This window comes from Melozone crissalis, unplaced genomic scaffold (assembly GCF_028551555.1).
Source record: "Melozone crissalis strain CALT ecotype California unplaced genomic scaffold, PUWL_Pcris_2 ptg000088l_1, whole genome shotgun sequence".
Taxonomy (NCBI): Eukaryota; Metazoa; Chordata; class Aves; order Passeriformes; family Passerellidae; genus Melozone; species Melozone crissalis.
The window spans coordinates 2885495-2902986 of record NW_026535865.1 but is presented as its reverse complement, the minus strand read 5'-3'; the positions used below and the strand labels follow the sequence as shown (position 1 = coordinate 2902986).

Sequence of the window (17492 nt, the reverse complement as noted above, 5' to 3'; positions counted from 1 at the left end):
AAATGTCACAGGGAATGAATACCAAAGCCAGACCTGTATTACAGCCTCCAGATTACAACGTGTACCACTAGAAGAGATTTATTTGGAGACAACAATGAAAAAAAAAAAGCCTCCAGACTGTTGAAATTGAGGGGGAGAGGGAAGGGGAAGAGCAGGAGAAAAACAGCAAGGCATTTGTTGTAGCGGGTTTGTATCGATTCGAGCAGCAGAAGCCACTCACAGCAGCCCTCGTTACAGGAACACAAAGGATTTCAAAACAAAAATAGCACACGAACATTTCCAGTCCAAATCATCTGCTGTCATTAGCCAACTCGACTTCCAAAAGCTTTATCAATCAACCTGCTGAGCCCCTGCCATTTGTTTTTCAGGATCAGTTACAGCAGCAAAGGCTCTGCCAGTGTTAAAGGAGAGCACGAGTGCTGTGGCTGCCCAGGCTCGCTGCAATATTCACAATTTATATTCTGCAATTCAAATAGCAGAGCTGAGAAAGCACTGCTCATGGAGGAGCTGGATTGCAGCACAAGGACAAACACAGGCCAGCAATGTGCACAGAGGATAAGAACAGCCTCTTACACCTTTTTCACACTCTGCTGACACTTCCCCACCCCACAAAAAGGCACCGAGTCTGCTGCTCCAAACACACACAATGATAACAAAAAGGGAGTCCTCCAACACAAAGAGTCAATGGGCAATTTTATGCCAAGCTGGTTAAAAAATCCCTGATGAAGTTAATTAAAACAGTTCTCAGTAAAGCTGCTCCTTCCCAGAGCACAGGTTGGTATTTCTCTAGCCAAAGCAAAGAGCACAGGGGCTCTGACAGCCAGCATTTGTCATCCCAGCAACAAATCAGAACAGGGAAAGGAAAGGGATAAGAAAGGAGCTTAAATTGTGGAAAAAAACCCATTCCAGCCAACCATGGCAAAGATCAATCTCCACAGCCTGGCTCACTCCCTCTTTAAATCCTTTCTCTTCTCACCTTCACAAAGCTAAACATGCATCAATAAACAAATCCCAAAGCCTCTGCAAGTCTGGTTTCAGCTGAGGACACACACCAACAAAAATGTGTCAGATTGTGAGGAACACATGGCCTCAAACCCCACCCAGTCACCTCCAAACAGCAGACCAATCCATACCAGCTACTTGCAGAGAATTACTCAAGGATGAGTCCCAAATGCTGTAATCAATTCACAATATCTGCTGCACTCACACCAGCTGATCCCCACCAGTGGCAACAGGTTACAGAGATCAAAGTGAGAACAAGGTCTTGAAGTAAAGGAAACTTTATTTGGAGTTTTAACACCTTCTTTAATTCAGGAGAACACAGGCTGTATCCTAAACCTTTGCCATTCCTCCTCCTCCCCTTTCCCTATCTTTTTAATTTTTACTATATCCCAGTCTTTGCAGAAATATTTACCTCTTGCATTTCCTTCAACTCCACTTGCAGAAAATGATCAGAGCTCTTAAAATTCCCAGATGGCATCACCACTGGGCAGAGGAGCCCAACTGAATATCCTGAGCTGGAAAGGACCCTCAGGGATGATCAGTGCAGCCCCATCCCTGCAGAGCCACCCCAAAACCCCACCCTGAGCACCCCTGGGAGCTCCTTGGCACCATTCCCTGGGCAGCCTGGGCAGTGCCCAGCACCCTCAGGGGGCAGAACCTTGCCCTGAGCTCCATGCCAAGCCCTGGCACAGCTCCAGCTCCTCCTGAGATCCTGCTCACCCCCTCAGCAGCAGCTCCTGAGCTCCCTGCAATCCTTAGTTCATGGCTGAATCTGAAATCACATCTTTGTTCCATCTTCCAGCACATCACTGGAACATTTTTCCACCTTTTCCCTCAATCACCCCTTGGCCCAATTAAATAATGAGAGGTGCTGCCTGAAACTCCTTAATTAGCAATTTGTTAATCAGCTTAAAAATGGAAAAGAACTTCTCCAGCAAACATGCAGCTAAAAAAACAGGGCAGAAATGAGTGTTTTGAAGATCTGTAGATTTGAAAAACAAGTCTGCAACTCAACCTGTTCTCCTATTTATTTGTCATGTTTCTGAAGACCAAAATGTCAGAAACAAAGAGCCTTCTCCTAAATTAACAGCTCCTTCCATTGTTTCCAGGGAGAACAGAGCCCACCTATTTCCCTTATTTATAAAAGCCACCTCTCTGCTCAGTGCTGGGGAACAAGTCTGCAGTCACGTGTGTGGAGAAACAATGAGGAGTGATGACCCCAGTGGGTGTGAAAGCAAGTTCTAGGCAGAAAAGCTGCCAGCTCCACACTCCATGAGGAACACAGGAATATGAGGGACAGAGGGAAAAAGAAAACACAGGAATGCAGATGGCAGTGACACCTCTGAAAAGCCACAGAAATGAGGGAGATCTGAGATTTGTGAAAGAAACCACTGGAGAGCTGCAGGGACAAGGGAAGAGTGGGGAATGGCTGGGTGAAAATAAAAGGGAAGTGTAGAACTAAAACACATTTCACCCTCTCAGGCATTAGAGGTTTCACTTTTAAGGAATCAGCCTGGAGAAGTTGACATTTTTTGGTCAGGAGTGTAAAGGATCTTGAACCTGACTCAAGCCACCATTTAGTGCAGATGGAGAATTTTCTGCTTCCCATCTAAAACCTCAGAAAAGTCACCAGAAGTAGAACTACTTCAAGCTTTTGAGGTGTTTTTGTTGCACTCAAATGTTTGCCAAAAAAGCTGCTTTTATCAAGACCATTCACCCCCCAAGCCCTGCCTGCCATTCTTCTTCTTTTGGTTCACCCTACCCACCCAAAAAACAACTTGTGGGCGAAACATTCCCAGGTTTAGGAGGGCACTGTGTTTTCTGTGGCTCATTCCAATTATCTGGATTCCTCCAAGCCATAAAGTGGGGTCAGAGCAATGTGGCAGGCCAAGAACCCAAAATGCTGATTATTCACAGCGACACTGCCAGGAGAGCACCCTGGGCTGGAGTGGGGACAGGAGGGAAGAGCAGACAGATGTTTGTGGGAGGCTACTTCAAGCTTTTGAGGTGTTTTTGTTGCACTCAAATGTTTGCCAAAAAAGCTGCTTTTATCAAGACCATTCACCCCCCAGCCCCTGCCTGCCATTCTTCTTCCCAGCCTTTTAGTTTACCCTGCCCACCCAAAAAACAACTTGTGGGCAAAACATTCCCAGGTTTAGGAGGGCACTGTGTTTTCTGTGGCTCATTCCAATTATCTGGATTCCTCCAAGCCATAAAGTGGGGTCAGAGCAATGTGGCAGGCCAAGAACCCAAAATGCTGATTATTCAGAGTGACATGCCAGAAGAGCACCCTGGGCTGGAGTGGGGACAGGAGGGAAGAGCAGACAGATGTTTGTGGGAGGGACAGGGAAAGGAGGATGGGAAATAAATAGATTGAGGCTGTTCCATGTGGTCTGCTGTCAACACACCTGGGCTAAGGGCTCTGAGGGGGTGGGAGAGCACAGATTCCAGGGATGTGGCTCAACATTCTTGGTTTAGTTTACCTCAGTTCCCTCTTAGGGATCATAAGCAAAACATTAGTTTTTATTTTATGATTTAAGCAGTAATCAAACCCAGAAACATCCATTATTCATGTTTAACAAAACAATTTAACTGCAACTGAGGAAATATGAACACAAGTGCCCAATTCCCTGTTTTCATAACCTACAGCATGTGACCTCTGTGGTAGACTTAAAGCAAGCAATAAATCCAAATTTTAACTTTCATATACTTGCTGGCAACGCATCTTAAGACTTAAAATATTTAGTGTTTTCTTTCTGGAAGAGCACTGAGCAAGAACAAGGATATCTTTAAGACAGCTCTAAATACTTGTGCTACACATGCAAATGTTTGTCTTGAGCCTCTGCAGATTTAATACCTATACAGTTAAATTTAACAAGCTTGCAAATTCAAAAGCAGATTTTTTAATATATTGAGAATCAACACAGTGTTTACAAATATTCATAGCATCAGTGTCTTATGTTTATTTACTTCCATATGTACATAAAATATTTTAAATTGCTTTAATATCCTCCATGCTAAAGAAGCTACAAGTGGCACAATCTCTGCTCAGAATCTCCAGGACCATCCTCTGTCCTGGTATCACCTTTTTATCCAATTCCATTTCTGCCAAAAGCTTTCTTTTGAAGTCTGGCAGGAGCTTCCAACTCCCAGTTAAATTCTATTTATTAGACTAATAAAAAACACACACATAAACCAGTCACATAATTTAGAGTCTTTCTGTCAGGCAGTTTCAGGCTCTGGCACAGCTCAAAACAATTAGAAGACCAGAAATCAGATTCTACCTTGTTTTTGAAGTGCACTTCAATGGGCATAATGAAGCCAGCGTAGCCAGACTCCTCCACCTTGTAGGGGGGCTCCTTGCACACTGAAAGAGAACAAATAAATGTGAGCTTGGAATTCAGCACAACTTTATTTGAGGCAAAAAAGGAGCTGCAAGAGGAGAGCTGGGCCTCTGACAGCTCAGGGCACAGTTAAAACATTGACCTTTGTGGAAAAACCCACACAGAATAAGATGGTGGCCACAGGCTTAGTTAAGAACATGAAATCTGTTCTTGGCTCCTCCCATGGAACGGAAACATAAAACACTGCAGGCCTGAGTCTCAGTGAGCTCCTTCCCCTCCTGTGCACCCAGATACAATTACAGCTCTGGGCAGGCCCACAACAATGCAAACTGCCAGCTCCAAGTGCCTGGCAAGGAAAGGCCAAGACCCAAAAAGTGGAACAGCACAGAAAGAAAAAAAAACTTTACTTTAATGCCCATGATTCTGAATCAAAACACTGCCACACACAAGCAGGGGATTATTTTTTCCTTGAAACACTCCCCAGTGCTCACAGTTGGGTAAGAGCCACGCTCCAGGTGAACAAACCTGAAGGGCGGGTGAGCACTGCTATTTATTTCACACACAAGGAAACACGAGGAGGAAGGTGAACCAGTTTGCTGTTAAGGTCAGAGCTGCTTAGTGCAGAAACAGCAATTAGAAAAGTTAATTGCTTTTCAGAAATTAATCTGCATGGCCCTGCCTCAGTTTCCCCTGTCCCGCTATCTGCTGTGGGTTCATGCTCCTGAATTTTCCTGTTACCCATTCCAGGATATCCAATTTGAAGGATTCCAGGATCATTTTTTGGCCATGAAGTAGCAGCACACAGCAGCTGCCAGGAGAAACATGAGACCCACACAGATATTCTCCCTCCTCAGGAACTGGATGCACTTGCATATAATTTATGCACTACAATATATGTAAATAAAGTCAATTAGGTAATTAGAGGAATCCAGTGCAAATCTTTTGAGTTTCTCTTAAGAATTCCAAGTAATTAATATGATTAGGAAACAGTACATCAAACCTAAAAGCACACAAATTATTTGCCTTTAATGTAGCTGTATTATCCCCTCCCAGCTCTAAGCACTTCTACCATCATTAAGGTGCTGGAAAGCAGCACTCCAAACACAACTGAGAAAAAAGGGCATCCCTAAAAATAACAAAAACCTCTAGACTTTCTTTAACTTGAATTTCATACAAGAATCCTGTCATTTAGAAGGAAAAATCCCAAAGCAAAGAGCAGTGCCAATATGGCAGCAGGAATCCTAAGCTTGTGTGCCAAGCAGCCTTTGTTCCTCTGCCACTCTGTTCTGACAAATTCCAAGGGCTCCAAGAGCAATCTGCCAGCAGCACGAGCCCACCTTCAGCACCAGGAGCTGCTCCAAGAGGGCACCATCTGAAAAAACCCTTCAGAAACACTCAGGGCTAGGAGAGGAACTTGAGGTACAACCCAGACACGCCTTGCTCCAAGGCTCACTGGAATTAGGAGCAAGCTCAAGGAAGTGTGGAAATTCAGGGACTGGGAGAAAATACCCCTGGAAAGGCAGATGATACAGCAACTGAACGAGCAAAGGCCATGGTTTTATACTGCCAGAGGGCAGGGCTGGATGGGATATTGGGCAGGAATTGTTCCCTGGTAGGGTGGGCAGGCCCTGGCACAGGGTGCCCAGAGCAGCTGTGGCTGCCCCTGGATCCCTGGCAGTGCCCAAGGCCAGGCTGGACAGTGGAAGGTGCCCCTGCCATGGCAGGGCTGGCACTGGATGATCTTCGTAAGTCCCTTCCAATCCAATGCAATCCAATCCAATCCAATCCAATGCAATCCAATCCAAACCATTCCATTATTCTATGTGCTATTCCAACACAGTTATTTGTAATAAATGAATTACACTAGAGGACAAGAACTGTAACCCACAGGTTGTATTTTTATTCTATAAATCAGCTCTCAGCTCAGTCCTGCACCTGCTTGTCACACATCAGTTTGAACAGAGCAGTTTGAAGGAGATTTTATCAACACAGAGCAGAGTCACACCCCTGTGAATGCTGAGCACCTCTCAGCTCCTTTCTTTGTGGACTCCCACAAATCCCCAATGTCACAGGCTGTCCCAAGGCACCCTGAGTGTCCTGCTCCTGAAGCACTATTGTCAGAAATGCACATTACAACAATTCTCAGGGGCAGCTTGTCTTTCTTAAAGCACCAATGCTGCAGCTCCAGTTACACAATCCTACACAGAAGGAACTGCACTGCCCCTGAGAAGGGCAATTCCTGCTCCTCCACCTCAACCTCATGAGCTCCTGCTGCCCCATGCCAACAAGAAGTTCATTTTGCTACAGAGTCAAAAAACAAAGTCAGAAAATAACACTCCAACCCAACCACAATGACTGCACTGGGCTTGCAGGGGGAATGTACAGTAAAGACACCATCACCCCACGGCAGCATTGATTTCTGCTGGGTTAAGGCTGCCTGAACTGGCATCTGAGAGTAAAACTTGCAACAATCTGCAAAACTCTCCATACCCAGTACACATCTGAGCCCAGAGCATCTCTCATGTGCTTCCAGCTTTTGCTGGTGAATTTTAACAAATCAAACCCATCTTTCCCATTGTGTAACATGAATTATCTTCTGCTGTCACTTGTGTCTTGAGAACCTGCACATACTAATGCTTAAATAAGAGGAGAAAGCAGCTCACCTCCTGCCCTTTCAGCAGAAGAAAGGTCAGGGAGAATGGGACCTTCCTCAAGCACAGCGGGGAAAGGTTCAAGCTGGAGTGCACGCAATGGATATTTCTCTCCTTTTTAAGGAGATATTTCACAGAAAAGTGCCAGTTGAACACAACCTCGACTTGGCAGAATGCTCTTTCACAGAAATAAAGCACACCCAGCCCCTCTGACCTCGCTTGGGTTTTGGGAAGCTCTCGTGCAGCCGGAAGACGACGCGCTCCACGAAGTGCTGGATGTCGCACTGCTCCGGGCCGCGCACGAACACCATCCAGTCATGGGTGAAACCTTCTGTGGTCGGCTTCTTGCGCAGCTGGGCCCGGTGCCCCAGCTCCAGCTTCACCTGCACCGTGCACTGTGAGAGGCCAGAGAACACAAAACCATCAGCAGAGAACACAAAACCATCAGCTCCAGCTTCACCTGCACCATGCACTGTGAGGGGACAGAGAACACAAAACCATCAGCAGAGAACACAAAACCATCAGCTCCAGCTTCACCTGCACCATGCACTGTGTGGGGACAGAGAAACAAAACCATCAGCAGAGACAACACAAAACCATCAGCTCCAGCTTCACCTGCACTGTGCACTGTGAGGGGACAGAGAACACAAAACCATCAGCTCCAGCTTCACCTGCACCGTGCACTGTGAGGGGACAGAGAACCCAAAACCATCAGCAGAGACAACACAAAACCATCAGCAGAGACAACACAAAACCATCAGCTCCAGCTTCACCTGCACTGTGCACTGTGTGGGGACAGAGAACACAAAACCATCAGCAGACAACACAAACCGCGCTGAAGACACCGCACCCCCCAAGGAACACAACACCCCCATGTGGGATCAACCTCAGGCTGCAACCCGCTGTTATGGACAGCCACTAAAATAACTCCCAGCACCATTTCATACCTATTTTCTTCCTAATATTAACATTGCAGAGAAAGCAGCTCTAAAAGAAGGATTGGTTTCTCTGCCTCGCTTATCAGTGAAATTGTCAGCAAAGTCCTAATTGAGGAATCTTTATTTCTAGAAAGTGTCAGAGACAGAACTTGATGTTCACAGCTTGCGGAATTCACAGCACTGACAGAAAACTCGTCTTGAAACAGGAAAAATCAGATCGGGAATTGGTGGTTTATAATATTCTGTAGAATATATCACTCACCAGAAGAAAATTATGTTTCCTGTATGGTTCTAAATATATTTTATTATCTCACTTTCAAAGACCAAGTTAACATATCAGCCTGCACAATGTCCAACACTAAATTGACCTAATTCTGATTTGCATTCCTGAATCCTACTCTGACCACTGAGTAACAGAGAAGGTGTATTCCACATCAGGCTCAAAGCACAAAAAATCCCATTAAGTGCCTTAAAAACCAAATGAAATTAATGGTGAAAATCCACATAGTATTGCAGATTTCACAGCCAGCAGAAAGGAAATGAATTAAACAGATGTAACAGAGAAAAGGCAAATGGGATTCAGACACAAGATAAATCAAGGAAATCTTAGAGCCACGTTTGTAGACAGAGAATAACACTCAAGGTAACCCAATTTGTTACACAAACCAGAGCAGCAGCAGTGATTCCAACTAAATCTACTAAAATCTAGCTACAGCACAAGGAGGCTCATAGGAAAAGGGGCTGGTTTTAGTCCCTACCCCATTCTTCACTTCAGGCTTGAAAATAAGTGTCCTGCTCTTCCTAGCAAGTCCCAATTACCATTGGGAGAGGCAGCATTATTTGTCATTACCTGTATTACATGTTGACCTGGAGCCAAACCAAGGGCATGTTAGACAATGAGCAGGGAAAGAGAAAGCTTCCTGAGCTCCAGACAAATGTTTAGGGAAAGTATCATCCTTATTTTCCCCCTGACAAACTGCAGCAAGGAGTGTGAGCACAATTAATGCTCGCTTTGCATCTCCAAGCCGAGATTTTTTTTCCCAGAGCGTGGTGAATACTTGCTGGAAAAGCACAAGTGACTCCATCTCAGCCTTCTTGTCTTTGTAAAAAGCTCTCACAGGAGGTCTGCAGAGCACCAGGCATCAAAGCCTGACCTCCCAAATTGCAGTCCAGTTCCAATTTCAACCATAAGCCTTAACACACTCTTGCAGGCAGCTTAAATCTTTACAGCAAAATACCTCCAGCCACCCAACACATCAATCCTAAGGCTCGGGGACAAACTCATCTCGTTAATTCCTTCACCATTATTGCTGCAGCATTTCTTTGGGATACCTTCCTCTGCAAGTTCTCTTGGCAGGCCATTTTTTCCTGTTCTTAAGGCTTATCTACAGCAGCTCCACCTCGTTCCTGCGCTAAGAACCGAGCCTAGGGCCGGCTGCTCTTTCATGTCGCATTAAGGGCTGAGAAGAAAGGCAAGGTGCGCTTCCCTCCAACGCTGCAAAAGCATTGTGGAGCCAGCCTGCCGAAATCCTCAGCTCACATCGGAGCGTGCCTGCAGGCCGGCTTTATCTGGGATGCTTCCCACAGCGCTCACATCCCCTGAGCCAGCCTGTGCCGCAGCCTCACGTTATCGATTCCGTAATTACCCTTTAAATCCTGCTACTGTTGCCAGTTACTACCCCTCTCCTGAGAAGTGCAAATGACTGTCAGGCTACAAAATCTGCCTTTCCGAGTTGAAACGGCTGAGAAATTGGAGCTGAGAACCAGATGGGGCTGTGTGGAAGAGACCGAAATTAAACATAAAAGAGAACTGTTTAACTGAGAGTGAAAGTTGTACTTGCTGCACTCCTCACACCCTGCTCCAATTAACAATCGCTGTGAATTAAGCCAGAAGTTGAAACACATTTGAAAATAAGATCTCCCAACATAACCAGCATCCAAAGTTGCTCCGCTGAAAATGGAGGGTTTTTTTCCTTTTTTTTTTTTCCAAGCGTGTCTCTCAACAAAGGGAAATCAGGATCCTATTCAAACAATTTGTAATAATACAAAGGAGCCTGCTTTCAACTTCTCAATAAACATTCTGAAGGCTGCTCTGGTTTTTGTTTGATGTGCTAATTGCCTGAAAGCCATCAGCAGCTCCCATTCCACTCCTGCGGGTGTAATCCGGGACAGCGGGGCCGGTTCCGAACCTCAGCCCGGTACCTGTTACCCGCACCGCGCACACAAAAGGTTCCCCATCCCCACATCCCCATCACCTCAGGTAAACTTCCCGCACGCATCCTGGAGCCCCCCAGGCCCGCAGGGACTCTCCGGGTGGCATTAACCCTTCCCGGTGGCATTAACCCCTCCCGGCAATAATCCCAGGCAGGAATTTGCGGGAAATGCTGCTCGCACCCCCCGCCGAGGGCGAGGCTGCAGCGGCCGCACACGGAGGGGAGAGGCTGAAACCCCCCCAAAGGGTGTGGGGAGTGTCCCCCCATCAATGGGATTAGGACCCCCAAAATATGGGGCGGGAAGGAGGAGCCCCCATCAAATGAAGGGTGTGATGTGCCCCCCTAAATGGGACTGGGGAGGAGGTGTGTCCCCCAAATGGGGCGTGGGGAGGTGTGCCCCCCTAAATGGGACTGGGGAAATTATGTACCCCTCCCCAAAATGGGGGTGTGGAGGAGGTGTGTCCCCCAAATAGGATTGGGGAAATGATGTACCCCCCCAAATGGGATTGGGGAGGAGGTGTGTCCCCCAAATGGGACTAGGGAGGCGGTGTGACCCCCAAATGCTGGGTGAGAAGGAGGAGTCCCCATCAAATGAAGAGCGTGATGTGGCCCCCCAAATGGGATTGGGGAGATGATGGACCCCCCCAAATGGGGGTGTGGAGGAGGCGTGTCCCCCAAATGGGGCGTGGAGAGGAGGTGTGCCCCCCTAAATGGGATTGGGGAAATTATGTACCCCTCCCCAAAATGGGGGTGTGGAGGAGATGTGCCCACCCAAATGGGATTGGGGAGGAGATGTGCCCCCCCAAATGGGATTGGGGAAGGGGGTGTGACCCCAAATGGGACTAGGGAGGGGGTGTGAGCCCCAAATGCTGGGTGAGAAGGAGGAGTACCCATCAAATGAACGGTGTGATGTGCTCCCTCAAATGGGACTGGGGAGATGATGGACCCCCCCCCAAAATGGGGGGTGTGGAGGAGGCGTGTCCCCTAAATGGGGGTGTGGAGGAGGTGTGCCCCCCCAAATGGGATTGGGGAGGTGATGTACCTCCCCTCAAAATGGGGGGTGTGGAGGAGGTGTGTCCCCTAAATGGGGCGTGGGGAGGAGGTGTGCCCCCCCCAAATGGGATTGGGGAGGGGGTGTGACCCCCAAATGAGGTGTGGGAAGGAGGAGTCCCCATCAAATGATGTGCCCCACCAAATGGGACTGGGGAGATAATGTACGCCCTCGAAATGGGGGGTGTAGAGGAGGTGTGCCCCCCCAAAATGGGACTGGGAAGGAGGTGTGCCTATGCAAAAGGTGCGGGAAGGAAGAGCTGTGCCCCTCAAATGGGATTAAGGAGAGGTGTCCCCCAAAAGGGGAATGGGGAGAAGGCATGCACACTCCCCAAATAGGGGGTGGGAAGGAGATGTGACCCCCCCCCCCAAAATGGATTGAGGGGATCTGCATCCCCCAAAAGGGTGTGGAAAGGAGACGTACCCCCTAAATGGGGGTTTGTAAGGAGGAGGTGTGCCCCCAAAAAGGAGTGTGAGGAGGACGTGTGCTGCCCAAAGGGGATTGGAGAGGAGATGTGCCCCCGCAACAGGGTGTGGGTAGGAGGAGGTAAGCCCCCCAAATGGGACTGACGAGGAGATGTGCCCCCCAAAAGTGACTAGGGAGGAGGTGTGCCCCCCCAAAGAGAATGGGGAGAAGGTGTCCCCTTTAAAGGGTGTGGGGAGGACATGTACCCCCCCAGATTTGAGGGGCTGGGAGCAGATGTGCCCCCCCCAAAGATGGTGTGAGGAGAAGATATACCCCCCCAAAGGGGGGCGATGCCACCCAGCCCCCCCTTCCCGAGGACAGGGGCGCCCCCCCCATTCAGGGCCCATTCCGGGGGGTCCCTCCCCTACGTGCCCCCCTCTCTGAGGGGGGGGCGGCACCGCCCCACCCCTCCGGCAGCGCGCCGCGGCCGCTCCCCTCACCTGATTGTCCATGGCTGGGCACAGCAGCGCCGCGGGCCCCGCTCGCTCGCTCCCGCCGCCGCGGCGGTTTCGCTGCCCGGTCGGCGGGGCGGGGGGGGAGAGAGAATCTCTTCCCCCGCTCAGTCCACGAGCGAAGCCGCTCTGTCCGTCCCCCCCACCCCCCTCCCCACCGCCTCGGCCGCCGCCTGCTCGGTCGCGGCCCCTCACGGCCCCGCCGCCCGCCTCATTGTGTGTCACTCACAGGCAGCGCCAGCCCCGCGCCCGCCCCGCGGAACCGGAAACCGCCTCAGCGCCACAGCGGCCCCCGCGCGCCGCCAATGCCCGCGCGCCGCACGCCGCGGGGCGCGGCCCCGCCCTCGTCCCCATGATGGACAGGCGTATCCACCAGTGAGCGGCGGGCGGGCTGCGGAGTGGGCGGGCCCGTAGGCGGGGTCAGCGCTGTGGGTCAGGCGGGGGGCGGGAGCAGGGTCCGGCCGCCCCCCCCAGCCCGGTGTGGGGCGATGTGGCGGCGGCTCCGGTCTGGGCGCCGTCCCGGTGGTGTCCCCGCTTCTGTTCCCCTCGGTGTTCCCCTTATTGCACAGCCAATACAGGGAGCAAGCGTGTGGGCCTCGCCGTGCGCTCCCGGCCACGCCATCTCGCCCCTTCTCCTCCCATCCCGCTCTCGGTCCACGTTTCCCCCGGCGGTGTGTTAATTCCCGACACGAATGAGGTGGGAACAAGGGGGAACGAGGGAAGCCGCAGGTCCCGATAGCCCAGGATGGCCGGGCAGGGCTCGCCTTGTTCTCTGCAGCCTCGCTCCTTCCTGCGCCTTTTTTCTCTCCTTGTCTCCCTCACGTTTCCCCGTCTCATTTTTCCCCTCGTTGTCTTTCATTTTTCCTCAGTGCTCCCCTTTTCCTCCTGCCTGTCTCGTTTCCCCTCAGTTTCTCTCATTTGCTCTCGTTCTTCCCCGTTTTCCCTCACTCCTTTATTCTCCCTTGTTCTCCCTCATTTTTCCTTTGCTCTCTTTTGCTTCAATTGCCCACATTCTCATTTTCTTTACATTTATTTCCTTTTCCTCTCAATCTCCCTCATTTCTCCCATCAATCTCCCACATTTGCTTTCAGTTTCCATTTTACCCTTGGTGTTCCTCCTTTTTTTTTCTGTTTTGCACCTTTCCCTCTCTTTTCCTTGGTCTCCCTCATTTTCTTTCAGTTTCCCTCATTCCCCCTTCTTTATCTCCCCTTTTCTCCTCAGTCTCCCTCATGTCCCCCTCAGTTTCTATTTTCCCTGCAGTATCCCATGTTTTCTCTCATTTTCTCCCTCAATCTCATTTTCTTTCAGCTTCTCTCCTTTCGCCCCACTCTCTCTCATTTTCCCCTCAGTTTTTCTCATTTTCCTCCTCATTTTTCTTTCCATCTCCCACATTTCCTCTTAAGTTTCCATTTTCCCCGTGTCTCACACATCTTCCCCTCAAGTTTCCCTCCATTTATCTCCTTTTCCCTTTGGTCTTCCTCATCTTTTTCCCCTCAGTCTCCCAGATTTTCCCCCTTAGTCTTCCTCATTTCTCCCCTCAGTCTCACACATTTCCTCTCAGTTTCTATTTTCCTCTCAGTCACCCTCATTGCCCTCATCTTTTCCTCTCAGTCTCCTTCATTTTGCCCCTCAGTTTCCTCTTTTCCCTTCACTCTCCCTCATTTTCCCCTCAGTTTCTCCCCATTTCCCCCTCAGTTTCTCTCCTTTTCCCCCTCACTCTCGCTCCTTTTCCCCCCTCATTTTCCCCTCAGTTTCTTTCTTTTCTCCCCATTTTCCCCTCATTTCCCCCTCTATTTCTCTCTTTTTTTCCCCTCATTTCCCCCTCAGTTTCTCTCCTTTTCCCCCCCTCACTCTCCCTCATTTTCCCCTCACTTTCTCTCTTTTTTTCCCATTTTCCCCTCAGTTTCTCTCCTTTTTTCCCTCACTCTCCCTCATTTTCCCCTCAGTTTCTCTCCTTTCCCCCCTCATTTTCCCCTCAGTTTCTCTCCTTTCCCCCCTCATTTTCCCCTCAGTTTCTTTCTTTTCTCCCCATTTCCCCTTCATTTCCCCCTCAATTTCTCTCTTTTTTCCCCTCATTTTCCCCTCACTTTCTCTCCTTTCCCCCTCACTCTCACTCCTTTTCCCCTCAGTTTCTCTCTTTTCCCCCTCATTTTCTCCTCAATTTCTCTCTTTTTCCCCTCATTTCCCCTCAGTTTCTCTCCTTTTTCACTCTTTTCCACTCTTGCTCATTTTCCCCTCAGTTTCTCTCTTTTTTCCCCTCATTATTCCCCTCATTCTCCCACATTTCCTCTCAGCTCCCATTTCCCCTTCACTTCCCTCACTTCTCCCCTTTGTCCCTCATTCCCCTGCAGTTCCCTTCCCCTTCCCGCCTTCCTTCCCCCTCTCCCCCCTCTTTCTCCCTCCCGGGGCGAGTTTCAATCTTTTTTTTTTTTTTTTTTCTTTTTAAGAATTTTAAGTGACAACTTACACCTCTCAATTTTACCAGCCCTAAAACAACTCCGCGAAATCTTTACAAACGCAATTGGTGACTGTTTCCGAGCGAACTCGCTCAGAATTTTTCCCCGCGCTGCTTTCCTGTTTGAAATAGTTTGTTGATCTCTGCGAGGCGGCAGAAAAACCCCCCGTGTTAAGCCAATAACTCTGTGTGCCGCTGCCTCATCGCCACAGGCAAGGATTAATCGGTTCCCAAATCGTTCTAAAGAGCCACTTTACCTCATCAACCTGATAGAGGGATATTAGCCAAGCAAAACGCTTCACCGCTTCAGTTAACAACAACAACAACAAAAAAAGAGCCTGATTTGGGTTCCTTTAAGTGCTCTGGTTTTAATTTTCCATGTTTCTGTCTGATGCAGTCCCAAGAGACATCTCCTTGGACAGTCCCTTTTCTTCTCCACTGAGAAAGGGCCTCATTCTCTGGGAGTTCTCATTGATATCTTTAATTGTGGACATTATTCCCATGCACGTGACTCTCGGGTCTAAATCTTTTTATTTTCTACCTCCCCGTCTTGGCTATTCACTCCCAGCCTCATCACAGTCCTTGGTGGTTATGTGCTCCCAGGGCTGAATATTTCCTGGGAATGTCTTCATCTTTCCCAAGTTTGCTCTTGTTCTGCTGAATTTCCACCTTGTGCAATGAATTTCCACCTTATGCAAGAGAAGATGTTCAGACATACCAGACCCTGAGCTTTTTTTTGAAAAATTCCCCATTTCTTCCTCTGAAATGTTGTTAGAATTTGCTTTTTGTTTTAATTTCCTTCAATGGCAATTTCCCCATGCTTTTATTTTTGCCCAGCCTGATGTTCATGCTTGTTTTTGTGTTCTCCCAGTGCAGGACACAGCTTCTGGTTTGGATATGGGTCACTCCTCCAGCTTTCAGGGGCAGGATCTGAGCAAGAACTTGGACACTTCCAAGAATGGGAAACACACAGCCAGGTGCCTCAGCTTCTCTGGCAGCCCAATAATTGGGTGTTAAACCACATTTTTATTGAACAATTTGGGGTGTCCCATTTGGGGTAAGCACCACCTGGTGCTCCAAGCACTCTCTGCTGGGACAAGCAGTTGGATCTGGGCTTTGTTGATCCCTGTGGATCCCTTCCAGCTCATCCCACTTCTGGTTTGGAATGGGTCACTGTTTCAGCTTTCAGGGGCAGGATCTGAGCAAGAACTTGGACACTTCCAAGACGGGGAAACCCAGAGCCAAGTGCCTCAGCTTCTCTGTCAGCCCAATATTTGGGCATTAAACCGCATTTTTCCTGAGCAATTTGGGATGTCCCGTTTAGGGTAAGCACTCTCTTTTGCTCCAAGCACTCTCTGCTGGGACAAGCAGTTGGAGCTGGGCTTTGCTGATCCCTTCCAGCTCATCCCACTTCTGGTTTGGACACAGGTCACTCCTCCAGCTTTCAGGATCTGAGCAAGAACTTGGACACTTCCAAGATGGGAAACCCACAGCCAGGTGTCTCAGCTTCTCTGGCCACTCAATAATTGGGCATTAAACCACATTTTTAGTTTACTATTTGGGGTGTCTCACTTGGGGTTAGCACCACCTGGTGCTCCAAGCACTCTCTGCTGGGACAAGCAGTTGGATCTGGGCTTTGCTGATCCTGTGGATCCCTTCCAGCTCAGGATATTTGATGAAGTGGCATGAATGGATTAATTTAAAATGTGCTGGGGTGGCTCTTTACATTCAACTGCGAAAACACTCAAGGAGAGAAATTCCTAGAACCAGCCTTTGCTCTGCTAGCAGTTCCCAGCCTGAACTGTTTCCAGCACAACCACTGATCAAACCCACCCCGATTTTCTTTTCAAGCTCCCCTCAAAAAGGAAAGAAAAAAATAAATCACAGCCAAGGGTAGAAAATTTGCCAGGCTCTTTGGGAGTTTTGGGGATGCCAGAGCCAGCAGCCATCCAGGCTTCTCCAAACTCCTCATTTTGCAGGGAGATCTCGAGCTAACGAGCTGTCAGCCGAGTGCCTTCGCACCCGAGGCAGCCGCGGGCTGAGCTCCTGCTTCTTTATACCTATTCCAGCAACTTCTGGGCTTTGCAATCAGCGTCTGCAAATCCAATTAGCGTTTTTCTTTGTGGCACTGGATGCTGGCAGAGATCCGCTGTGCTGCTGCCATCTACAGTAGGGCCAGTGCCAATGGATAAGAAACACTCCTCATTTGCATATTCAAATATGCAAATGAGACACGACAGCTCTCCTTCATTTTTGTTTGGGGGTGTTTTTTTTTTTCTATTTTATTTTTCTTTCCAGAGTCTTGCCTCAAAGATCCTTGTCTCAGACTGAAAGGTGTGTGTTTAATCTGGCTTGGCCCATGGTAGGGGGACCATGCCAAGGGCTGGTTCTGTCCCGTGAGAGTTGGGGATGATGGAAAATAAAGTGGAAAAAAGACTTTGCACTGCACTTATCCCTGCCTGGGCCAGGGATGGGAACGATTTCAGGGGTGTTTTCCCAGGTTCCAGCCCTGGGAAAGGACAGCACGTTCTTTCTCTCTCCTGCTTGTGCACACTCAGATATTTGAACGTGGCTGTTCCTGGAGTGTGAGCAAAGGAGGCAGCAAATGGGGCACTGAGATCAGGTGAGTCCTGGTGGGCAAAATCCTGACAGAGCAGCACAAGTGTCCCCACAGCCACCAGACTGGCAGATCCCACCCTGTTCATGGGATGATCTGAGCAGCAGATGATATTTCTCTCTCCTGCCTGTGCACACTCAGGTGCTTGAATGGGGCTGTTCTTGGGGAATGTGAGCAAAGGAGGCACAAATGGGGTGCTGGGATCAGGTGAGTCCTGGTGGGCAAAATCCTGACAGAGCAGCCCACACTCAGGTGTCCCCACAGCCACCAGACTGGCAGAGCTCACCCTGTTCGTGGGATGATC

The 17492-nt window shown here is 49.1% G+C and overlaps 1 protein-coding gene across 2 annotated transcripts in view; it reads right to left on the bottom strand.

The window, feature by feature from the left end:
• Window positions 1-12246, bottom strand: part of MLLT1 (MLLT1 super elongation complex subunit) — a 32694-nt gene extending 20448 nt beyond the window's left edge. For both annotated transcript variants that reach the window (XM_054291199.1, XM_054291198.1), the window contains exons 1-3: window positions 12105-12246; window positions 7212-7392; window positions 4287-4369 (exon numbers count right to left, since the gene is read on the bottom strand). In XM_054291199.1, the coding sequence (XP_054147174.1) occupies window positions 4287-4369; window positions 7212-7392; window positions 12105-12116 (276 nt within the window). In that variant the 5' untranslated portion in view covers window positions 12117-12246. The remainder of the gene's footprint in view (window positions 1-4286; window positions 4370-7211; window positions 7393-12104) is intronic.
• Window positions 12247-17492: the final 5246 nt, after the last annotated feature.